Source organism: Sus scrofa, chromosome 3 (assembly GCF_054392235.1).
Source record: "Sus scrofa isolate SSC_HxYL_T2T_F1_AM1 chromosome 3, Sscrofa_HxYL_maternal_Yorkshire_Landrace_v2.0, whole genome shotgun sequence".
NCBI lineage: Eukaryota > Metazoa > Chordata > Mammalia > Artiodactyla > Suidae > Sus > Sus scrofa.
The window spans coordinates 9,567,043-9,591,408 of NC_139385.1; the positions used below are offsets into that span (position 1 = coordinate 9,567,043).

Here is a 24,366-nt window from a genome sequence, read left to right on the forward strand (position 1 = left end):
ATCAGGGCCATTGTCTTGCCCTGGACTCCACACCCCACGACCCTCCCTGGCCAATGACCACCCACCACTGGAGCTCAGCCTACTACTTGGAAGCAGGTTAGTCCCCTGGGGGTTCCAGTCTCCATCCCCCCAAGAGGGTGGGGTCCGCAGCCAGGCCACCCAGTGTGGAACCTCCCTCTCTCCCACTGTGCGGGGATCACCCTCCCAAGCCACTCCCACACTCCCACACCCCTCAGCCCCATTTATGGGTCTGGTTCCCAGCCAGATGCCCAGGCTTCTGTGCAGTTCCAATCCATGGCTGGTTTGCACCTAAGCCTCCGTAAATGTTTGCTGGCCAGGTCCTGCCGAGAGGGCGGTCTGTGTGTAGAAGGGAAGGGGCTAAGGAACCAGGGCCTCAGACCAGGCGTGCCTGGCTTCAGCGCCCCGGTGGAGGGAGGCCAGGGCTGGCCGGCAGGAGGTGCGGATTCCTGGCCAATCTCCACCTTCACCTCCCAGCACGCCCCTCTAGGCCCTACCCTTTCCATCCTCAAGACTGGGATAAAAACCATTCTTTGCCTGTCCTGCTTCCTGGGAAGTCAGAGATGTGAACTGGCTTGGGGAAAGGTTAAAGGGCTCTCTACAAAGGTCAGAGGTCATGACGGGGGTGGGGTGGGGGCAAGAGATGGAGACACTCCCGGCTGGCCAGGAGACCACAACAGATCACAGAACAACCTCTCGCGGCAGAGAGTTTAGCGAGGAGCTGATCTAACTGCTGGTGTGATCCCAGGACGTGGGTTGGGGCCAGGAACCGAGAGGGGGGCGGGAGCCTGGCACCCTCTTCCTCTCTCCAGGAGCAAGCAATAGGTCTGACCTCTGAGCGGCCCTTCCACACTTCCGCTCACACCGATACCCTTCTGCTCCTCTTGGGCACCTTCCAGGCCTGCTGGAGCCCCTCCTTCTCTTCTGAGAAGCCTCCTGGAGGCTCTCAGCCCGCCAGGGGTCAGTCCACAAGCACCTGCAAAGGCCAGTAGCAGTCTTTGTTTTTTTAGCCAGACTGGGATCTGTCCTAGTCTATGCCGCGAGTTTGAAGGCTGCAGAACCGAGCAGGGATGAGGAAGATAGGGCTGTGTCCGCTCATCAGCCCCAGGTGACCTCTGAAGAGACCTCCTCCTGGGGGGGCGGCGTCAGTGTACCCATCTCTGTGTAGGTAGGGAGGTGGGAACCGCGCACAGGTCTTCCCTGCCCTGTAGTCGGGCTTCGATTTCCGGCCCTGGAAAGCCGGCGGGAGGGGGCGTGGTGCTCGCCCTCGCGATTTATGAGAACCAGACATCGATTTCCCCCGTTGTTGCGACATCTGGGCTTTCTCGAGACTTCCATTGTCCCCACGCCGGAGGGTCCAGGCCCCCCGGCCCGGGCGCCAGTCCCCAAGCGGCGCCCACGCCCCATCCTCTCCACTATTCAGACCACCCACCCGGCCCACTCCCGCCGCGCTCCCGGGGCCAGCACCTCCGGCTCCGGGGGATGCCTCCGGGCCTGGCCTGGGCCTGCTGCGCGAGACTGGGCGGCCGCGAACTCTCGCCCCAAATGGGGCGGCTGCAGGCCAGTTCCTAACCCCTATGGTCCCCAGGGCTCGGCAGCCCAGCAGCCGCCAGGAGGCAGCTAACAGCAGTGGCGGGCGCCGAGCAGGCTCCGCGGAGGGCGGGGTGCGCGGCGGGGGCGGGGCCGGGAAGGCGCTTGGCAGGAGGGGCGGGGCTCGCGGCGGGGGCGGGGCCAGGAAGGCGCGCGCCGCACGGGCGAGGGGTACGAGGAGGAGCGGGCGGGGTGCGCGCCGCTGAGGCCGGGCTCTGAGCGCGCGGCGCTCGGTCGCCGAGAGAGCCGAGCCGGGGCCGCGCCGGGCCAGTGAGAAGCGCACGAGCCTTCGAGGTTGTGGACGACGGAAGGAGGAGCCGCCGCCAACGCCAGCTCCCGCCTGGAGGGAGCCCGAACCCGCCGCGGGCCATGAATCGCCGGGCCCCGGGAGCCCGACCGCGGTCCGGACAGCGCTCCGCCGGCGTCCCGGCCCACTCGGCCGCAGCTGCGCGCCTGTAGGTACGGCCTGCTTGTCCTCAGTTCTCTCGTCCTACCGTCCATCACCCTGGACCCCATCTGTCCCTGAGGGCGTGCGTGTGTGTGCGCACGGCTGCCTGGAGTGCGCGGCCGCACGCGCCCCGGTCCGCGCTTGTTGTCTTTGTGTGCGCTGGTGGGAGGGAGCGCGACAGAAGAGATGCGCCCTGGGCGGGGGTCGGCTCCCGGACCCCCATCCCGAGCCGGGTGGGAGTGGCGGGGGGGCGCGGACCGAGCCGCCTCCGGAGCAGCAGCGCCCCCGCCCCTTCCTAGGGCCCAGGCCCCGCGTTGGAGCGAGCGCTGCGGGCCCCCTGGAGGAGGGGGTCTCTGGCTTAAGGCCGGAGGAGGAGCGCTGGGGTCTCTACCCTAGGCTGCCGGGTTAGGACCAACCTGGATTGAGGGTGCGGTCCCCGACAGGGGCCCTTTCCAGACCACAATCACCGGTCCGGCACGCCCTCCACTTGGCCCAGGCCTTCTTTCTCACGATTTCCATTCTCGACCCGCCCACCCCGGGAGCTCTCCGGCAGCCCTCGGTAGTGGGGAGGATCGCTGAGGGTGCCCAAGAGGCCGGCGCCTTTAAGAAGGGGCGGGTTCATGCCCTCCATTCAGGCCCTTCGGCCTCGGCCATTGATGAACCTGCGGGCAGCGCGGGGCTCGGCACCGCGCCAGGCCAGTGGACCAAGGCCAAGCAGAGGCAGGGACCCCAGCAGAGGAGGAAGTCAGGTCTTCAGGGGGAGAAGTCTGCAATGACTGAGACCCCTCTGGAGCCGCACAGGGTGGACTGGACCGCCTCAAGAGTGACCGTGAACGTGGATAAGCCAGTTGGTGCAGGAGAGAGCCTCGGGGCTGGGAGGCAAACCTGAATTGAGCCCTTCCCCTGCCGTTTGAGCCTCCATTCTCTAGCCTGTAAAATGGGGATGGTGCAGCCCACCTGCCAGCTGGGTAACTAGCAAGCTGGCTAACTACCTCCCTCCAACACTGGTCGCTGAGCATGGGCTGAAGGGGCGCCTCTGAGAGGGCAGGAGGAGCCAGTGGGTGGTTTCCCTAAGAGGCTTTGGCTACTTCTGTTGGGGGGTGTGATCTGAATCCCCTCAACCCTGTCCTCCACTGTGAACAAAATCTCTTCCATCGTGGCCTCCCTACTCCATCCAGGAGGGCATTGACTAAGACTGACCTAAAACTTTTCCAACCAAAGAACTCTGGGGACGGTCTGGCTGTGGGGCCAGTGGTGAGGTGGAGTGGTGAGGTTTGTGCCCTTCTGTTTCCACAGGCTGTCCTACTCCTCTCCCCCTCTAGAGGGCGTGATGATGGACAAGAGAGTCTCATTAAGGATCATTGAATGGTTCTACCTAATCGAGAATGAATGCATATGATTTTCTTCTTACCCTTACTGTGAAAAATCTGTCTAAAATGTCTAAGCCCCTCCCCCTGTGGGTCTCCTAGGGAGACTCACACACACACACACACACTTCCAAGGGTAGGTTCCCTAGGAAGGGGACCCACATCCAGGTGGAGCCTGGAACCCCAGGGCTGAGCATTTGGTTTCGAGCTGAATGGTGCCAGGCAGGCTAAGGGCATCTGTGCTGCTTCTGGTAATCTTTGCAACAACCTGGGGTGGGGGGGAGGTGGTACTATTATTATCCCCGTTTTACAGAGAAGGAAACAGCTTCAAGGAAGTGAAATGACTTGCCCAGAATCACTCAACCAAAAAGCCAGGCTTCCAAACCACTTCCCTCTGATGAGAATCTGGTTCTTACCTCTTGCACTGCCTGTCCATTCTGGGTTGTAGGGAATTGGGGGTTCAGTGCCTTGGGCCTCCTGGCTGCTGTCCCTGTGGAGTTTGGGTCCAGCCTTGGAGCTGCCTGGCTTCCTGCTCCTCAGCGTCCACATGGGACCGGAGGGGCGGTGGCCGCTTTGGAACCTGAGGAGGGTTCCCTTCCCCCTCACCTGGGTGGGTCTGTTTTTATGGCTGTGCTCTGTCCCAGGGGAGAGCAGGGGTGAGTCTTCAACTCCTAGAGGAGGTCACGGCCCAGACCTTCTGGGCAGTGCGGTGTGTGGGAGTAGAGCATCTTGTGGCTCCTGGGGTGAAGCAGGGTTTGGGCTCCATTCTCCAGACCCACCTGAAGGGTGGGTAGAACCCCCAGATGGGGGGTCACAGTCCGGTGGTGTTGTAGGGGGCAGGGGGGCCCAGGGCAGAGGTGGAGACAGGACAAAGAGGCATTCCCGGGGCCTCCCTGGGCTCAGGGGCCTGCCAGCTATTGGGGTAGAGGAGCAGGGGGGTATAGTCCCAGGCTGCGTGTTGAGATTCCAATCGGTGGACAAGCAGGATGTATTAGAACTTGGATGTGGTGAGTTTGAGGTGCCTGGAGATCAGCCCAGCTGCGAGTTCAGTTGCTTAGAGAAAGGTCTGGGGAAGCTTATAAGCATCCGGCAGTCCCCAGAATTCTGAGATACTTGGAACTGAGGGGAGGCCCCGGAGGTCTCAGTTAGGAGTCAGTGGTATGTGTGTCATGAAAAAGCCAGAAGGCAGACTGGTGGGCTAAGTGGCAGGGGTTATGAGGGGTGTCTGGCAGATTTGGGGAGCTGGGTCATGGCCCAGGGAAGTCTCGGTAGGGTTTGAATCAAGGCCTAGATCCTTGACACTAGGAGAGAGAGAGAGAGAGAGAGACTGCGAGACTCAGGCCAAGGCTGGAGACGGTGTGCTTCTGCTCTGTAACCCCAGGAGGGCAGTGCCAGTGCAGCTAGAGCCATCCCAGCCTGCTCTCCACCTACAGAGCCTGTCCAGGAACTGTCCAGCACTAGGTGTTCCTGAAGGAAGAGAGCCGCCCTCCTAAGCCCCCTGGGCCCGGCATAGCTTACTGTCCTAGGCCCCACTCCCTGCTCATCTGACATCTACTTCCTAGAGATGGATTCCCCTGCCCTCCAGCCTGTCAGAGTGTCCCCTCCTTTTGTGAGGCAAGACCTGAGCGCCCCCACTGTGCCCTCGGAGTGAGAGCTCCCCTGGGCCAGGGAGTAGCATGTGCTACAGAAAGGGACAGATCCGAACAGGGCTCCACGCCCCACCTCCCTCATCTCGCCAGTTCAGTGGCCCTGGACCCGCCAGCGTGGCTCCTGACACACAGAGTCCAGTACATGTCCAGGGAATGATGGGCTTGTCACCTCCCTTGCCAGAAGCTCATTTCCCCCTCTGGACCACGGGAAGGGAAGATGGAGAGGAGAAGGGTTTTAAACAGGGGCATAGCCCACTCGATGTGGATTCTAGAACGATGACCTTGGCCACATTGCGGAGCCCAGATTTGTCGGGGGCTGGGGGGGGTCGCAAGGAACAGGAGGTCGGGGAGGAGTCCTGGGCCACCGTCCGCCCAGGGCAGGGGCAGGAAAAGCAAGAACGCACACAAGACATGTGGGAAGTGGAAAAAGAGGAGCTTTGATTCTTAAACCAATTACTTATTTAATCCTCATGACAGCCCTTTGAGGTCAGTGCTGTTATTACACCCTCTTGTAACTGATGAGGGAACTGAGTCACTTGCTCACAGGCACAGAGCTAGGACACAGAGGAGCTGGGATTCAAACCCAGCTGGTCTGGCTCCAGATCTCAGGCTTTTAGCTGCTCCACCGGCCCATGTGTCAAAGGATCAGACATGGGGGTGGGGAGACGCCTGGGCCCCGGGGCCCCAGGGATGGGAGCAGCTGTTGGATGCAGTTGTGGGGTTCCCTAGCCCAGGGGTCTGCAGGTCCCAGAGCCAGCAGGGCTGTTGAGGTCAGGGGCATCAGGGAACGTGAGGGGCTCAGCAGAAGTGCTCCCCCCATGCACAGTGGCAAAGGCCGGGAGTCCCGTGAAAGGTGTGAGGGCACAGAGCTGTGCCACCAGCTTTCAGCAGCCGCCTTCCAGCATTGCTTCTTAGCACGGACGTGGCCCACGAAGCAGGTCTGGGTGGGCAAGCAGGATGGTTCCACTTTACAGCTATGGCAACAGATGCTCAGAGAAGCCAGGACCACCAGAGTCCCTCGCTACGCACCTGCCCCCCCCCCCAACACACACACACACACACACACACACACACAGGGGCAGAGTCCCAAGGGCTCTTAATCTGCACCTGTCCCTGTCACTGATCAGAGCACCCTCCTCCCCACACCCACTCTGCAGCCAAGTCCCAGCCGGTTCAAGGGTATTAAGGCCGGAAACCATGCCCATTTCTGCCTCCTGCCAGGGCCATGGGCCGAGCACAGATATCCTGGCTGGGGGAGGGTGGGGAATTCCAGCCACACCTCCCTCCCGCAGGAGGCCCTGGTTCAGAGCCTGCCCTTTGGGGACACTTGCTGAGGGTGGGGCGGGGTGGGGCGTAGACTTGAAAACCACCGCCCAAGTAGCAAAGGCCTCCACCTGCAGGGAGGAAGGCACTCCTGGCTGGAGGAACAGCCTGCCTGAGGTGGTCTGTGCCCTGCAGGGGGCAGGTGCAGAGCCAGGGCTGGAGGGGACAGTCCCACAGAGGCCAGGAGGGCAGCTGGAAGGAGCCCTGGTTGTAAAGTGTGGGGTCGCCTGGGCCCAGCCGGTGGTCCTGAGAAGCCTGGAGGCTGGGCCATTAGTGAGCTTGATCGGGGCAGCTCCCCAGAGGGCAGGGAAGAGCCAAGCAAGGCCTTGTCTCCTCTCCTGGTGCCATGGGCCAAGCACAGATATTCTGGGTGGGGAGGCCTCAGTTTCCCCATTGTGAGTGGTTCATTGGTGGGGGTGGCACTGCCCAGAACAGAACACCAAGGATGCTCCTGGGGCCTTGTCCCTGGATCCAGGGGACCACCTTTCAGGGTTCTGGTGGCTACTTTGCACTGCAGGGTCTCCCTTCTCTTCCCCGGGGGTGGGGGCAGCTGTCTCGTGCGGTGGGGAAGCTGGCTCCTGCTGAGGCTCCGGGAACACCACCCGCCCCCAAAGGTGTGGGCCGCGCTGGTGCCTTCCAGCCCCTCCTGCTGCTGCCCACTGTGCCCCGGATCGATTGGTCACCGGCCCATTAGCGGGGTGGCTCGGCCGCCTCATTAATATTTTAAGGAATGACCTGGCCGAGGGGTCCGGAACTGAGTGCCACTGGGGGCTGACAGCTGGCTTTTCTCTCTCTCTCTCTTCCAATTGTCAGCGCTATTTTTACCACCGGAAGGCCAGCCGCCCCCTCTCCCAGGCATCTAACTGGGTGGGGGTGGGGTGGGGGGGTTCTCCCATCTGGTTCTTGGCAGAGGGGTTAGGAAGGGCTGAGGCTTGGAAAGGCAACACCAGAGACTTGATTAGGCTTCCCCTCCCGCCCCGCCCCACCTCCCTGAAGCCCCACCCCCTCGCCCTCTGGCCCCAGCAAGATGGGAACAAAAAACATTTTTCCAGGAGGAGAAGCCAGAAAGCCCAGCCGAGCCTGGAAAAACCCCAGGGTGATGGATTGGGGAGGCTGGGCTGCCCACCCAGGGTCCCTGGGGGCCACCACCTGGTTCCCCAGACCCGGCAGAGTAGGGGGGGCTCCCTTGTCTCCCCCCAGCCCTCATAGAAAGTGAGAGGCTTGCCCCCGGTCCACCCCTGGAGGGACTCGGGGACCCCAGTCTTCAGTGTCCAAGGACTTCACTGCTTCAGTGCCCCATTTTATGGATGGGGAGCCAAGGCCTCGCCAGACACAGCGCCTGGCCCCTGGTCTCCCACTGCCCAGTCCCTCACTGTCCCGTGCTGGCTCCCAGGCCAGAGAGGGAGGAGCTGGGACCCTGCCCATGGAAGCAAGAGGGCTGAGGACCACGGCAACTGCGGGAGCTCAGGACGGGAGGGCCAGTGTAGGGGGAAGGCCTCCTGGAAGAAGAGAGGTTTTACCCAGCAAAAGGGTGGAGCAGAATTGGAATAGTCATGGAGTTCCTGTCGTGACTCTGGGTTACAAACCCGACTGGTATCCATGACGTTGTGGGTTTGATCCCTCGCCTCGCTCCGTGGGTTAAGGATACTGCGTTGCTGTGGCTGCGGTGTAGGTCAAAGCCACGGCTTGGATCTGGCGTTGCTGTGGCTGTGGTGTAAGCCAGCACCTGCAGCTCTGATTTGACCCCTAGCCTGGGAACTTCCATATGCCACAGGTATGGCCCTAAAAAGACAAAAGGAAAAAGAGTTTGATTAGTCAGCCGGGTGAGGAAGAAAGAAAGTGAACCGGCTGGAGAATGAGTGACACAGGCAAAGACTGAGGTGGGACTTGCCAGGGAGCCACTGGAAGAGGGAGCCCACAGCCGGCTGGACTCAATCCCTAAACCGGCCAGGCCAGCCCAGTCATGGGGGCCTGGGGAGTTCATCCATCCTGCTTCTGGTACCTCTGGGTGCTCCACTTTTTGCACATCTGGGCTGTGGTCACCTGCAGAAGTTGACTGTGAATTGCAGCCCTGCAGAGGCCGCCCCCTTGAACTTCCAGGGAGGGGCGGCCCCTCATCCTCACTGTTAAAGGCCCAGTGGGTGGAGTCATGGTCAGCGACCCCCCCCAACCCTACTCAGGGAGCGGTGGGGTCGGGCCTGGAGCCCAGGCCGGCGGGGTCCCTGCACTGGGTCTCGTCCCCTGTTCTGTCCCCACAGGCAGTGGGCACAGCACACCCTTGCCACCACTGGGTCCAAGCCCTGTTCCCTGTGGCTTGCAGCCTCCCCTTCTCAGGGAAGGCCGGGCCTCGGTCTCCCCATCTGGAACTGCGGCCGGGGCTCCCTGCTGGCCCTGCTGCTCGTGACTTTTACCTCCGGCTGCACAGCCACTGCCACTTCTGTGAAGCCCCAGCTGGACCCAGGGGACAGTGAGGGTTGCTGTGCTGGACACCAGGGCCACAGGCTCCTGGCCAGACAGCAAGGGGGCGGGGCGGGGGAGGGGAAGGTCAAGGCGGGCCCAACCCCAGTGCCTCCCAGGCCCGTCCTTGCCTGGGACGTGGCCATAGCCCCCTTTCCTTGGCAGGTTCCCCTCTGAATTCCAACCCCGCCTCCAGCGAGGCCTAGCTGGGACCCCCTACCCTCATTTGAGCCTCTCCCAGGGTCCTGTCCCTTTACTCTGCCCCTTCTCCTTGCCAAGAATATTCTCAAGCAGCTGGAGGAGTGGGAACGGACGAGGATTAATGCTTGAGGATGCTGCTCTGGGACTGACTTCCTCCCTGCCCCAACCTGCCGTGTGGGGACAAACCGATGTCAAGCAGAGGGCATCCGCACTCACGCTTGGCCCCAGTGCTAGCCCTTCCTCGGCTATCCCGCCACCTAGACTCACCCTCCTGGGTGGTCTCAGTGGAACTGTGGGGAGCACTGCGCTGCTGGGTAAAGGGCCTTAGAGCCCAGGAACAGGGCCTCCCCCACCACCCCACCCCCAGAAATACCCACTCCCCGCAGGTCCAGGCCAAAGCCATGGTGATGGTGGCAGGTGCCTTCCTGCCTCCACCCCCATTCCTGGCATATGACGCAGGCCTGCCTTCCGCCCCCGAGGAGCACCTGCGCCAGATGGGAGTCAGACACCTGGGACACCCTGCAGTTGGCACCTCACTGGAGAGACGCACAGGAGGGGACTGTGGGAGCTCAGAGGAAACACATGCTACCCTGGCTGCGGGAGATCAAGGGAGTCTTCCTGGAGCACGTGGCCCCTGGATTCATTCTTGAAGGATGAGTAGGAGTTAGCCAGATGAAAGAAGGAGGAAGAGCAGGGCAAGAGAAAGGCCTAGCGTGAGCCAGACTCGTGGGTGCCTCAGCCCCTGTTCCCCAGCCCTTCCTGATGAGTCTGCCTCCGCGGTACTGCTCGTGCCTGCAGTGCGGTCACTCCTCGTCCTTGTCCGGGGCAGGCCCCGCCTCCTCCAGGAAACCCTTCTGCCTCCCCACTGCTCCCCCCAGTGCCAGGGCAGGAGTCTGAGGAGAGCTGCCAGTTTGGAAAACTGACCTCTGTGCTAAGTGGCCTCATCCAGTGGCCTGTCTCCTCCCTGGGGCTGTCCTGTGGTTACTGACTGCAGATCGATGGCGAGGTTGCCCCCAGGTGAGAGGGAATTCCCACGATGCCCTATGGCCCAGAGGCCCCGTAGATGAGCTCACCGAGTGGGGCAGCTATTTTTACCCAGCGTTTAATTACAGAGTTTGGATCCCAGGGGAGAGATGAGGTGGTGCTTCCAGGAGCTGCCAAGGAAGGGCCGCGCCGGGAACTCGGGGGTCCTGGGAGGGCGGGCGAGGGCACGACCTGTCTCAGTCCCCCTGATACCAGCCGGGCCCTCAGACAGGGGCTCCCCCAGGCACAGCAGAACCACCTCCCCCACATCTCTCCCTGGCCTGTGGGGTGGGGGATGCGGTACATAAACGCAGTGCCTGGTTCTGTGTCTCCAGGGGCTTTGGCTACCTTGGGGGGGTGAGGAGGCCAGGCCCCCAGATGTCTAGACACCGTGCAGTTTGGTGATCTGGAGTGAGGAAGGATTCGGGGGCCTGGGAAGCTGGGGTGAGGGAACAGCCGGGATGCCTGGAGTGGGGCCTTTTCAAAGTTAGATTTGGGAGTTCCCATTGTGGCTCAGGAGATTAAGAACCTGACTAGTATCCCTGTGGATGGAGGTTCGATCCCTGGCCTCACACCGTGGGTTAAGGATCCGGTGTTGCCACAAGCTGCTACATAAGTCAGATGAGGTTCAGATCCTGCATTGCTGTGGCTGCAGCTCCGATTCCATCCCTAGCCACGGCCATTTAAAACAAAAGAAAAGATTCCATTTGGAGGGCGCACTAGAGGGAATAGAATTCCAGGAGGCAGGAACACAAGTAGAGCGGGCAGTCCCCTGTGATGGAAAGACGTCCAAGAGGGCAGCGCCTTCAGTGCCAGTGTGAAAAATTGGTCACACTGGCTCCACTCTGGGAGGTGAGCCCCACGTCCCAGGGTCAGTGTAGAATCCCAGGCCGTCCCCAAGAAGCTGTGTGTTCAAAGGCCCCAGGTGAGGGCTTGGGCAGTGACAGCTGTGACATGCCTGGTATGCTGAACACCTTCCTTTGCTTATTCATTCATTCAGCGTTTACTGAGTGCCCGTCATGTGCCCAGCACTGGAGACACAGCCACTTATAAGACTGTCAAAAGCCCTGCCTCGTGGAGGTGGCATGCTCAGGGGAAGGTGTAGTGGTGGGGGCATGGGGGTGGCAACACAACCAAGTAAGTGGATAAATGCTATGTCCAATGGGGATAAACACTGTGGAGATCAGTAAGCAGGCCAAGGGCACAGAGACACCAGCGCTGGGTGGAGCAGGAGAATTGTCTTTCAGTAGAGCAGCTATCGGACAAGATGCTATCTGAGCAGAAACCTGAAGGATGTGAGGGAGTGTGGGGAAAACGACGTTCCAGCCAAGCACACGAGAAAATGGCAAGTGCAAAGGCCCTGGGGTAGGACGCAGGTGCTACCAGAGCAGAGTGGCAGGAGTTAAGCTCAGAGAGTCAAATGGAGACAGATGGCATGAGGCCTCGGGGACCAGGAGGAGGACTTTGGCTTTCACTCTGAGTCAAGTGGGAGGTTGCAGAATTCTGAACAGAGGAGGGCCTGATCTGCCCTATGTCTCAGAAACGATGACAAGGTTCCTGGGTGGAGAACAAACTGTAGCAGGTGAGGTCCGGTTCTGGGGCACCAGTCAAGAGGCTGCTAAAGTACTGCTGGCAGGAGAAGGGGTAGTGTGGGTCCCCGGAACAACAGCCTAGATGGCAGGAAGTGGGGAAGGGGTGGGGTTCTTGGCATATTTCGAAGGTAGAGCCAAAAGTATCGCACCTGACCTCTTCCTGTCCACCAAGCTTTGGGGACCCTCAGAAGGGGTAACTTAGGGAGGCCAGGTCATGGAGGCTCATGGGGACCCCACTTGAAGGCATCTGTCATCCCAGCCTCCTAAGCCAGCCCCAGGAATGACTATGGGGTTCTCTGAGGCTGCTGTTTGAAGACAGTGAATTGGGGGGGTCCCCTTCCCTCCTGCAGAAACATCTCCTGTCTCCCTGGTTGTCCCAGCACCTTGGTGCTCCTCGGAAAGGCTGCACACAGCCCTGCAGAGCGGACAGGTGGGCGCATTGGACAGCAATCAGGAAGTCACTTGTCCCTTTTGTCTGCAGCCTCCGGGGGCTGCGATGGGACGGGAGCCATGAATGGTGCCGGCCCCGGCCCCGCCGCCGCCGCCACCGCCACCCCCACCCCGGTCCCCGTCCCGGACTGGCGGCAATTCTGCGAGCTGCACGCGCAGGCAGCGGCCGTGGACTTCGCGCACAAGTTCTGCCGCTTCCTGCGGGACAACCCGGCCTACGACACGCCGGACGCCGGAGCCTCCTTTTCCCGCCACTTCGCCGCCAACTTCCTGGACGTGTTTGGCGAGGAGGTGCGCCGCGTGCTGGTGGCCGGGCCGGGGCCCCGGGGGGCGGCCGAGCACCCAGACGCCATGGAGCCAGAGCCCACGGGGCCCCCGGCGCTCAAGGCCGCGCCGTACGGCCACTCGCGGAGCTCCGAGGACGTGTCGGCGCACGTGGCGACCAAGACCCGCGTCCGCAAGGGCTTCTCGCTGCGCAACATGAGCCTGTGCGTGGTGGATGGCGTGCGCGACATGTGGCATCGGCGCGCCTCGCCCGAGCCTGACGCCGCCCCGCGGGCGGCCGAGCCCCCGGCCGAGCCGCGCGACAAGTGGATGCGGCGCCTGCGGCTGTCGCGGACACTGGCGGCTAAGGTGGAGCTGGTGGACATCCAGCGCGAGGGCGCGCTGCGCTTCATGGTGGCGGACGACGCGGCCGCGGGCCCCGGCGGCGCCGCCCAGTGGCAGAAGTGTCGCCTGCTCCTGCGCAGAGCCGTGGCGGGCGAGCGCTTCCGCCTGGAATTCTTCGTGCCTCCCAAGGTGAGTTCCCACCCCCACGTGGGGGGCCAGCGGAGGGGCGCACGCTGCCTGCTCTGATGCGCAGGATGGGTATTGAGGGTCAAGAGTCTGGGGTGCCAGCCCCCATCCTCGCCCCCAGGGACAAGTCTCAAGCCCTCTTTCTCCAACTGTGAGGTGTCAGAGGGGCCCTCTGGCAACAGAAGGGCTTCTGGGTACTGTTCTTGGTGGTACTGGAGAGCCTTGTGCCTGGCCTCCTCTCTTCCTCACCCAAGGGCCCCTGGGAGGCTGGAGCCTCCCCACAGAGGAGGCCTACCAGGAGGAGGGCAGGGGGTGACACTGGCACACTCGGAGAGGACCTGCGGGAGGTGTACATCCAGCTCTGTGAGAATCTGCTCATCCCCAGCTTGGCTGCCAGGCTCCAGCCCAGCCCCTGCCCAGGTGGCCCTTTTCTGGCCCAGGTTTCAAAAGCTAAGCTTCTCCTAGCTGTCACCAGCAGTGGCTCAACAGCAGAGCACTGGGGGGCAGTTTTGGATCCCCTGCAGGGTGGCACACCTGTCTGGTTTGGAGAGAGAGACTGACTCGAAAATAGTGCCCACTTTCTGAGCACCCTCCACATGCCTCCCCGCCCCCCCCTCCGCCCCAGTATCCTGGCAAGGTAGTACCATGGTCCCCAGGTCACAGAAGAGGAGATTGACTCAGAGAGGGGGCATGGCCTGCCCAAAGTCACACAGCTGGCGGTTGGCAGAGCTGGGCTACTTATGCCCACCACCCTGGTGGTCCCGGGAATGAAAGGAGCATGGAGGTGGGAGCTCCTTGTGCCCTGGGAGGTTTTGAAAGGTGGGAGGTGCTGGTGTGGCAGCTGGTGACACCCCCAAGAACCACCCAGGACCCCCCTCCCCCCTGGGCCCGCTCTGTAGCCAGTGCCTGCAGTCCCTCTGAGTCTCACCTCTTCGGCTCCCCATCTGTCGGGGCTCTGGATGCTGTGCCTCACCTCTCTCCACCAGGGGTGCAGGGAGGGGCTCCCCAGGGCCAGGTGCCCATGAGAGGCGCCTTACTCTGAAGAGCTTTCTCCCCAAGTCCCAGGAGCTCCCCACTCCCTAAGGAGTTTTTGCCTGCCCAGCCCCCCAGCTTTAGGTCCCTGTGAGAATTACGTACTGTCCATCCCAACTCCACTGCTGGTAGATGAGGCCTGGGGAGGGGTAGGAAGTGGGGTGGGGCTTGCCCAGGGTCACCCAGAGGGCAGGGACGGAGGCCCTGAGTGGCAGCCACAGCTGCCCGGCTGTAAATAGCGGCGTCTGCCGCCCTCAAGGGAGGGGGTGCAGCAGCTGGGGCCCTGTGTTACCCATGCACCCCCAGCCCCCCACTCACTGCCAGCAGAGGGCAGCCCCCCCACCAGGGGCCACTTTCCCAACCTCTGAGGAGGGCAGGTGGGTTCATACCCCTGATCTGGCCTCAGACCCTCCTTTTTTCATGCAAATGTCTGTGAGCTGGGGAACACGCTGCGCAGGAAGGAGCCCGCTGTGAAGGCTCAGGTCCCCGTTTCCCAAGTGTGTTTGGTCCCAGGAGCATGAGCCCCACGGGGCACCCCGCGGACGCCCTGACGGCCTCTCAGTCCCGTGCACCCACCCACAGTCCAGACCGCCTCCTCTCGCCCCCGGAGGCCTGGCTGCAACCTTGGAGCAGACGGGAGCTTGTGGCCTGCAGGCCCAGGGGCTGCTTCCGGGCGCTCAGACTCCCGGGGCTCCCGTGTTCTCCGGCCTCCTGCCCCCTCGCTCCCCCTGCAGGAAGGGTCTGGACCCCAGTGCCCTCACAGCCCTGGGACCCGGGAGCCGTGATGCTGACCCCTTGCCACTGGGGAAGCACCAGGAAGCCGGTATTTGCTGAACTGGATGGTGAACTCTAGTGGGTAGGCCCTGGCCCTCTGGGGGCCCTGAGCAGAAGCTTAGGCCGCAGAAACCTTCACCAGGAGGCAGGGCCCCGGGACAGACATTCCTGGAGACTTCGAGCTGAGTGAGCAGAGGCCTGGGGTGACGGCTCCGTGCAGGGACGTGGGAAGGGTGATCCAGGGCACCAGGAAGGGCAGTTGGGCCAGGACGGACGGGCCTGACACCAGGCAGAGGAGTCAGCGTCTCTGGCCAGTGGGAGCCCAGCTGAAGTCCCCAGGCCAGGCCTTCCCTGCAGACCTCTCTGCTCTACCCACTCCAGGACCAGGCCCCTGCCCCACTGGCAGGTGTGACAGCCTGCCATGGTCAGCCCCAGGGTCACTGCTCCAAGCCCGGCCCTGAGCCTGCTGGATGGCAGCCAGTGCTGCCAGGAATTCCCATCCGCCTGCCCACCCAACGTGGGGCCCTTCCCTTTCCTCTTAAGAAAGTCCCTGTCCCAAAGCCCAAGCCCTGCCAGGAATCAGTCTCCAGCCAGCCCCAGGAGGCCTTCGGGCCATGGCCAGGAGCTTTGGGGCAGAGTGGCCCTCCCTGGGAGTCGTGCCAGCTCCCCTTGGTTAAGCCCAGGGCTGGTCCCTTTTCCTCCACCTGGAGACACAGCCCTGCCTGGCTCCTGGATCCTGTTCTCAGTTGGGGGCTCCAGAGCTGAGCTGTGGAAAGCCTAGTCTGAAGGGGCAGACAAGCATTTTTTTTTTTTTTTAATGAACTAGAATAGAATAGAAAATATCACACTCCATCACACACACTCAGGGTACATATTGTCTGGTGAAACATGTTTCAGAGATATTTTTACTATGTGTGGCCTGGGTCACAATGTCAAATGTATTTCTTTCTATGGGTCAAGGTGAAGAACATGAAAACCACAGATCTGGTGGGTGTGCTGGGCAGAAGGGCACCTGGGGCAGGGCTCACGCCCTCGGAGACTCATGTCCGTGCCAGCTCTGTCCCCCACTGGCGGTGTGACGATATGGGGAGGTCCCTCCGTTTCCCAGGAACTCCCTCAACTTCCCCATCTGTGAAATGGGGATCGGAACGCCTCTGTGCCAGGGCTGCCTGGCATCCTAAGCTGAGGGCTGCTCTGACCTCTGGGAGGCGGGGAGGGGAGAGAGGGTGTCGGGAGGCCCTGGGGCCACTGACTGCCCCTTCCTCTGGCCTCCCAGGCGTCCAGGCCCAAGGTCAGCATCCCTCTGTCTGCCATCATTGAGGTCCGCACCACCATGCCCCTGGAGATGCCCGAGAAGGACAACACATTCGTGCTCAAGGTGAGCCCCGCCCCGGCCCCACATGTGGGGTCACAGCTTGAGGCCCCTGCAAGGGGTGAGGGGAAAGTGCCAGCAGCAGGGCAGGGGGAGGCAGCCCGGCTCGGGGGTCCCAGGACCAAACACAGTTGTGTACATAGAATCCCAGCCCTGGCCCCAGAGGCCCCAGAGCCAAATGCCTCAGGCCTTGTCCCCCAGTGGGGCTGGTCCCATTTCCTCCCGGGCCGAGGGAAGCTCCTGTTTCACTTCTTCCCTCCCTTCCCCCACTGGAGCCAGGAGGCACCCACCCCACGGCCTGCAGCAGTTATGCAAATGCTTCTGTCACCAGCACTGGAGTGTGGGAACCCGCTGGGTCCCACAGACCGAGGGCACAAAGGCACCGAGGGGGGTGCAGGGAGGCACCCCGTGAGTCTGGGGGCGGCTCGCCCTCTTCTCAGGCCCCATCTCACTGGGGTGGCCTGCCCGGGTTGCCGAGGACACGGCTCCAGGCTGCCAGGGCGGTGGCCCTGTGCCTCCTCGGAGGGTGCTTGTGAGGCCAAGTCCCCAAGGAGGCCTGGTTCCCCCCCCCGCCCCCCCAGGGCTGCCTGGAGCCCCTGGCACCAACACACCCTCTCCAGGCTTATGTTTGCCCTTGTCCCTGTTAGTTTAGTCATGAACTCCCTTATTCATTTAGCAAACATTTGCCAACCCCGTACCCGGAGTCCCCCCAGGCTGGGGGCTGAGGACACAGCCTCTCCCTGCCTGGCAGTCTCAATCTGCTGGACAAGACAGATCAGAGCCTCGCTCCCAACAGCAGGTGCCCACTGTGCCACCCAGCTCAGGATAACAATGATGCTCAGGAGCCCTGAGGCCAGGCCCTCACCTTCCAGCCCTGCCCTGGGCCTCAGTTTCCCCATCCGTTCAGAGAGGGCTTGAAGGCAGTCTCTGTGGACCCTCCCAGCTCTGAGGTGCTGGAAGCCCAGCTGCTCATTGAGACACGGGACAGGAAGCTGAGAGCCCAGGGCCTTGGGTTCAGGTCTCAGCACAACTGAGCTCCAGTGTAACACTGAGCAAGTTACTTAACCTCTCTGAATCTCGGTCTTTTTTGGGGGGAGGGTGAGGTTCATCCACAGCATGCAGCAGTTCCCGAGACAGGTATTGCACCTCAGCAGCGACCCAAGCCACTGCAGTGACAACACCAGATCCTTAAACCTGCTGTGCCACGAAGGAACTCCTTTTTTTTTCTTTTTCTTTTTTCTTTGTCTTTTTGCCTTTTCTAGAGCCGCACCCGTGGCATATGGAGGTTCCCAGGCCAGGAGTATAATCAGAGCTGTAGCTGCCAGCCTACACCACAGCCACAGCAATGCAGGATCTGAGCCACGTCTGTGACCTACACCACGGCTCACACAACGCCAGATCCTTAATCCACTAAGCAAGGCCAGGGATCGAACCTGCAACCTCATGGTTCCTAGTCGGATTCATTAACCACTGAGCCACGACGGGAACGCCTTTGTTTTTTCTTTCTGAACCTCAGTCTTCTCATCTGTACAATGGGAAAAGCACTGCCCCCCTCCCAGTGAGAAGAGGTCATCAGTCTTCGTGTCTGAGGCACACACCCTGGGCCTGGCCCGCAGCCCTGCCTTTCTCCCACTTCCCCTCTGGAGGCTGCTCCTCCCGGAGGTGGATCTCCAGGCACCAAGGCATGAGAGCCCTCAGTCTGGTGCTGGCCGCCTGGCCCCTCACAGACCTGAGGGTCGTGATGCCCTTCTACCCACCTCAGGGGTGCCAGGGCATGGAGGGGGCACTGCTGGGCACCCCCCACCCCTCTCCTGGCCAGCAGGGCCGGGCGTCATCCCTCAGGACCCCCAGGGGTGGGCCCAGGAGGGAGGGGCTGCTGAGAGCGGGGCTGCCCTCCACCCTGGGCCCCTGGCCTGGGGCTGGGGCGGTGCCCGATGGTGACCCCCTTGTTTTCCCTGCTGCTCACACCGGTGACACCCCTGTGGGGGAGGGGTGGCAGGAGCCATTTGTCCGGGGGGGCTGGAGCCCCCTGCTGAGGGTGCCTGCCGACCGGTGTCTTGCCCACCCCTCCCCAGGTGGAGAATGGAGCAGAGTACATCCTGGAGACCATCGACTCGCTGCAGAAGCACTCCTGGGTGGCTGACATCCAGGGCTGCGTGGACCCCGGGTGAGTGCCCAGGTGGCCCTAGGATGATGGGTCGATGGGGTGGGGGGAGCCCAGCTCAGCTGCGCCCCGGGTCCAGCCTTCACAGGGAGCAGCTTTCTGTGGAGGGCAGGAGCCGAGCTGGAGAAATGGGCTTTTCTCGTTAGGGTCCCATCCAGGTGGGTGCCGGCCGGGGTCATCCGTCCCCCCACCCCCACCTCCCCTCCCAGCAGGCTCTGCGAGGCTTGCTCTGCAAGTTCAGGGTCTGGGGACCTGCAAGGAAGTTGGAGCAAGTCGTTTCCTCATCCCGAGCTGGGAGGGGAGCTGAAAGCAGTAGGAGATGGGTAGTGATGGGGTGAACCCAAAGGGCCCAGGGTGGGAGGCCCAAGGAGAGGCCCCCATTCCAGCCCAGGGGCACGGAGAAGCCGTGCTGGGCAGAGGTGCCCACCTCTGAGGCTTAAATAAAGGGCGGGCCTGAGCCAGGTGGGAGAGGCTGGGGGTGGAGGAGGCAGAGAGAGCAGCCCGGTGAAGGGTGCGGAGGTGCGTGAGAGCCTGGGACGCGCCAGGAAGGTCAGGGCCTTCAGGTGGCTGGAATTAGAGCCGATGCGGAAGGAACTTTGAAGAGAGCTTGGGAAGCTGGTGGATCGAGGGCAGAGGGGAGCCACGGCCAGTAACAAGCACAGGGCAGCTACGGTCAGCTGCGTGCAGGAAGAACGAACAGCAGGGAGGCTGGCTGCACCGTCTGTCTGTCCGTCCGTCCCTCCATCCATCCGGGAGAGATCCGGAGGCCAGGAGTAGGAGGGGAGGCGGGCCAGCAGGCTGAGCGTTTGGCAGCAGCTTTTCTGGCTAATGGGGTGAGCCAAGCCCGGGGGGAGGGGCTGCTGCTTTCTAATTAACAGCCTCATTTAAGGAGGCACGATTAAAGTCCTGAGCACCTCCCAGGCCCCCCGATCCCCAAAGTGGCTATAATCCCTCCCTTGCCACCCTCCCAGCCATCTGCTCCGCAGCCTCTTCCCCCAGCCCCTGCGCAGGTGAACCTCACTTTGCGGTATTTCAGAGCTGGCACAGATGGGGAAGGGAGCTGGCCCTGGCCCCGGCCCCACGTGAGGGCCTCCAGGGGATCCCAGGAGGAGGCCAGCCCCTCATGGGTTAGTGGGCAGGGGTCATGTGACCTCAAGGAGAGCTGCACCCACTTGGAGCCCTCTTCATACGGCCTGGTCACTCACGTGGTGGCCACAGAGCAAACTGAGGGTGTGAGAGAGGGACGTCAAGGCAGAGGGACCCAGGCGAACAGGACAGGGCTGACCCTGGCCATGGGAGTGCCCGCCACTGCCTGGCGCTGTGAGCAGCCCGTGGCCCTGGTCCAAGTGCCATGGCAGGACACAGTTGGGCCTTCTTGCCTTCACAGGGACAGCGAGGAAGACACCGAGCTCTCCTGTGCCCGGGGAGGCTGTCTGGCCAGCCGCGTGGCCTCCTGCAGCTGTGAGCTCCTGACGGACGGTAGGCGGGGGCAGAGCCGGCTTGGGGGGTGGAGGGCAGGGTGGGAGGGGGCGGTCTGGCCAGACAGACAGACTGGCTTCTCACTTGCCACTTCTCCAGCAGGGGACCTGCCCCGGCCCCCAGAGACCACGGCAGCCGTGGTGACAGCCCCCCACAGCCGAGCTCGAGAGGCCATCGGGGAGTCCCTGGTCCATGTCCCGCTGGAGGCCTTCCTGGAGACCCTGGAGTCCTCGGGCGGCAGCGGCAGTGACAGCAATAACACAGGTGCGGGGGCGCGGCCTTCCTGCTGCCACAGGCACCCACAGGCCCTTCCAAAGCCCTTCCCGAACCTCAGAAGCTGTGACTTTTCATCCCACTGGGTCCTTTACCCAGCAGCACGGTAGTTCTGGCTTTTGCAGGCCAGTCCAGGACCCCTGGTTTCAACAGAAAACCCTCACAGAAAAGAAGGGGTACAAAGGGTCAGAACTAGGGACTGGGGACAAGGACACTTGATCTGTTCCCAGATGTGTTGCTGATTTAAAGAGTGACTGTAGGATGGTCCTTCGTCTCTCTGTGGCTCGCTTTACCTCATATGCTTAGTGGGTTGGGTCAGCGCCCTGTCTTGTTCTAAATTATTCAAACGGCTTCTTACATGCAGAAAGCCAACATATGATGCAGCCCTTTTCTCGTCTGTTTTTTGGGGGTTGTTTTTGTTTAGTTTTTTCTTTTAGCCTTGCCCACGGCCTGTGGAAGTTCCCGGGCAAGGGATTGAACCCACACCACAGCAGTGACCATGCCAGGTCCTTAACCTGCTGAGCCACCAGGGAGCTCCCCCTTTCTCCTTTATTTTCTCTCCTCTCTCCCCCACGCCTCTCACACTGCCATCCATCCCTCTTCAGGGGAGGAGGGAGCAGAGCCAGAGCCCGAGCCCGAGCCCGAGCTGGAGCTCTCCGACTACCCCTGGTTCCACGGGACGCTATCACGGGTCAGGGCAGCTCAGCTGGTGCTGGCAGGCGGGGCCCGGAGCCATGGCCTCTTCGTGATCCGCCAGAGTGAGACTCGGCCTGGGGAGTACGTGCTGACCTTCAACTTCCAGGGCAAAGCTAAGGCAAGTCGAGGAGGGTGGCGGCCATGGGGGGAAGTAGCCAGCCTAGGGGAGGGCGCCTGAGGCAGCCCCAGGCCGGGAACCAGGCTCCATGGGTGTAGGCGTGGCACGGCTTCTGCAGGCCAGAAGCACCCGCCTCCCTCCCGCACTGCAGAGGGGCTCCCGCCTGTCCCACACGTGGCCAGGCCTCCTCAGGGTTGAATTTTGACCCTGTGCATGGGGGCATCACGCGGCCTTGGGGCTAGAGCCACCTCAGTAGAGGGCTGGGGTCAACCGAGGCCTTCCTGCCCCAGCCGCCCCCCGGGCAGCCCCTCTTCTTCCCTGCTCAGCACTCAGCAGCCCCTTCTGAGCCCCAGCTCCGGGCCAGGCCTGAGCTCGGACCAGGCCAGGGGACGGGGAAGGGAACCACACAGGTGGGCCCCGCAGAACCAGGCAGGAGAGGAGGAGCCGGGCCAGGCCGGAGGGCTGCGGAGGAGGGGGATGGAGGAGGCTCCCGACCGCCCCCCGGCCAGAGGAGGAGAGGGCCTCGACCCAAGGTGTGCAATAGACAGCAAATCCCCAAGGGAAAGACAAGGGGAAGGGTGGTCCAGACCGGGCAGGGCAAAGGCATGACCGTGACCCAGACGGTGGGCCCTGGAGGAAGGACACTGTGTGCTAACAACAAGCTAAGGCGAGAAGCAAAACATGGCAGAGAGCCCGCTGATTGTGGGGGTTACCATGTGACAGAGTGGCAGGAACCTCGAGGGCTCCCCCCCTCCACAGCCCCGAGCTTCCGATAAGGAAACAGACCCAGCGCCGGCTCCTCCCAGGACGCGGTTCCCGTCAGCCAGTCCCTGCCAGAGGAGGGGGCACCCCGGGACTCCTGCTCCAGGCCTGCCCCCGGGGCCAGTGTCCCAGCGCCGGCAGGCCCTCCCCTGGCTCCCCGGGCCCTGCTCCATGGCAGCCGTGGCCCCACTGCGGAGGAGGCAGCACGTCCCCGGGACACGTCCTTGGAAAGCAGCCGGCCTTGCCATTTCCTCCGACCCAGGCGCTTAACGCTGACCCTGGCAGCCTGACCCGGAGTGTACTTCTTGGCCAGCACCGCCCCAAGGCAGCATCCCCGAAGCGTGTGGACGTGACATATGCCCAAGTCAGAGCCTAGGACAGTGCCCAGCCTGCCCCGGGGCACAGTGGCTGCGGGAAGAGGGTGGGGTGGGGGAATGTTCAGGAGGGGAAAATAGGAGGTCCTCTCTTTCCCAGGGCAAGACCCAGCCTTGAACTTGGTACTCACCCCAGCTGGTGCGTTCTCAGAGCTCCCTGTCCTGCTCAATCGGAGCAGTTCGTGCCAGGGGAGCACTTCCTGCCCGCACACTTCCTGGGAGGGAGGCCCTCTGCCTTCCGAGGCAGCTCTTTCACCTTCAAAATAAATGTCTGAACTGTCTTCCCAAAGACTGAAATGCACGTGCCCCCCTGGGTACGCTCTGCCCTGGGTCTCTGTCCCCAAAGGCCTGGCCCAGATTTGAGGCTGTGGTGGGACCCACTAGGCTGCTCCCCTCGGCCTGAGCCACTCCTATGAGTGTTCCCTTGTTTGCTCATGCTGTTCTGGCAACTTCAGGCCCTGCTGAGAGGCAGAACTCACTCATGGGAACACTACCCGCCCCCCCGGCCCCGCCCCCATTTCTCTGTCCCATTCGAAGGTGGCTAGGCCAGCTCCCCCTCCTCTGCACACTCTGCAAGCCTCCTGTCACCACCCCTCTTGCCACACACACCCCACAGACAGCCCCTCTTCCTCTTGTGGGATACACATGGAGCAAGAAAGGGCTGAAGCCAGAGCCCTGTGGCTCCTCTCTCTCCCTGCGGCGACCGGCCCACATGGGCCCTGTTCCCCGGTGCTCCAGCTGTTCCCCCTGCAGCTTGGATGCATTGCACATGCGGTCCCTCCTCCCCAGCCAGCCCGGGGGGCTCTTTCCACCCTTCTGGGGTTTGGCCCTGCAGAGATAGTGGGCAGTCCCCTACCCTGCCAGGGTGCGAGAGTCACTCAAACCTGAGTTCTCCTCCTGGCTCTGTGCCCTGTGACTATTGGCGAGTCTCTCCCTCTCCGTGCCTCAGTGTGCCCGCCTCTCACATAGGGGCTGTAATCTCTACCTATGAGGGTTTCGGGGTGGGGTACTACGGGGGGAGACGTGTGAAGGGCACGATGTGGGTGCCCCAGCATAGGGACAAATGCGTGCTCCCTCCCATCCCGGCCTGGCTCTGCTGCCCTCATTCCCCAACCCACCGCAGGTGTGAGACTCATGCGGGAGGGACGGGCTCTGACACAGCCTCATAAGGCATCTGAAACCTGGCCTTCCCAGGGACCTTCAAAGGCACTTGCCAAGCAGGTGGCCAGTCCCAGGACCCAGACTGACCACGCCCATTTGTGCCCACAGCACCTGCGCCTGTCCTTGAATGGCCACGGGCAGTGCCACGTACAGCACCTGTGGTTCCAGTCTGTGCTGGACATGCTGCGCCACTTCCACACCCACCCCATCCCCCTCGAGTCCGGGGGCTCTGCAGACATCACCCTGCGCAGCTACGTGCGGGCCCAGGGCCCCCCACCTGGTAAGCCGCCCCTCCTGGCCTGTGCAGAGGCTCAGGGAAACAGACTGGTGGGCGGTGGGGGAGGGTGTCACACTTAGGCTGCCCCCCAGCCCGCTCCAGCGCGGTGAGCACCAGGTCTTGGGCAGCCGTAAGCAACCCGGCCCAGTGGCAGCTCTGAGCGATTCCCGGCAGGGGAAGGGGCCACTGGGAGGCAGCACCGAAGCGGGTGGAGTTCCTCCTGCACGGGTGGGCGAGGGGGGGCGCCGGCATCTCCGGCTGAGCGCCCTTTGCCCGCGCATTGCCGTGTACGCGAGACTTTTGTTATCCGGGCGGTGGGCTGGAACCCGGCGTGCTGAATTCGGGTCCTGGCTCCGCTGGCGATCCCAGGCCACCCCGTTCCTCCGGCACGCTGGGACTAGGGGAGGTGGGGCCGCGGCGCCCGGGCTCAGCGCTGACGGCCCGCGGTCTCCCTTGCAGACCCGGGGCCCTCGCCCAGCGCCGCGCTCGCGCACCCCGCCTGCTGGAGCGAGCCGGCCGGCCAGCACTACTTCTCCAGCCTCGCCGCGGCCGCCTGCCCTCCCGCCTCGCCCTCGGAGGCCGGCGGCGCCTCGTCCTCGTCCGCCTCGTCGTCCTCCGCCGCGTCCGTCCCCGGCGCCCCGCGCCCGGCCGAGGGCCCGCTGAGCGCGCGCAGCCGCAGCAACAGCGCCGAGCGCCTGCTGGAGGCGGCGGGCGGGGGCGCCGACGAGCCCCCCGAGGCCGGGCCCGGCGAGGGCGCCCGGGGCCACACGCGCGCGGTCGAAAACCAGTACTCCTTCTACTAGCCGGGCGCCAAGGCCCTGGGCCCACCCGGACCCGCCGGGCCGCGGGGCGATGGCCCAAGTGGCCGTCTGCCCGGCGGACCCTGCGGGCCCCCGCCCGGCGCTGGGTGGGAAAAGCGAAGCTCTTCAGTGAAGACATATGTTATTAAAGAGCCTGTTTTAGGGACTGCA

At 62.9% G+C, this 24,366-nt stretch overlaps 1 protein-coding gene across 4 annotated transcripts; it reads left to right on the forward strand.

Moving 5' to 3' along the window:
- On the forward strand, positions 1–24,366 carry SH2B2 (SH2B adaptor protein 2). 4 transcript variants are annotated; one of them, XM_021086271.2, is made up of 9 exons: positions 1–96; positions 12,150–12,916; positions 15,996–16,097; positions 18,167–18,258; positions 19,643–19,734; positions 19,834–19,998; positions 20,613–20,821; positions 23,227–23,398; positions 23,855–24,366. In XM_021086271.2, the coding sequence occupies exons 1-9, from the start codon at positions 54–56 to the stop codon at positions 24,196–24,198; spliced, it is 1,986 nt and encodes a 661-aa protein (XP_020941930.2). In that variant the 5' UTR covers positions 1–53; the 3' UTR covers positions 24,199–24,366. The 4 variants fall into 4 exon arrangements, with proteins under 4 accessions (XP_020941930.2, XP_084872913.1, XP_020941931.2 ...); XM_085016787.1 differs by having other exon boundaries at positions 19,837–19,998; XM_021086272.2 differs by lacking the exon at positions 1–96 and adding an exon at positions 1,813–2,067.

Bases quoted from the DNA above. Each gene is read 5' to 3' on its own strand.
- SH2B2 (XM_021086271.2), top strand. From the start codon at position 54: ATGACCACCCACCACTGGAGCTCAGCCTACTACTTGGAAGCAG. The intron at 97-12,149 runs GTTAGTCCCCTG...TTTTGTCTGCAG, and splicing joins AGCCTACTACTTGGAAGCAG to CCTCCGGGGGCTGCGATGGG. The intron at 19,999-20,612 runs GTGCGGGGGCGC...ATCCCTCTTCAG, and splicing joins CAGTGACAGCAATAACACAG to GGGAGGAGGGAGCAGAGCCA.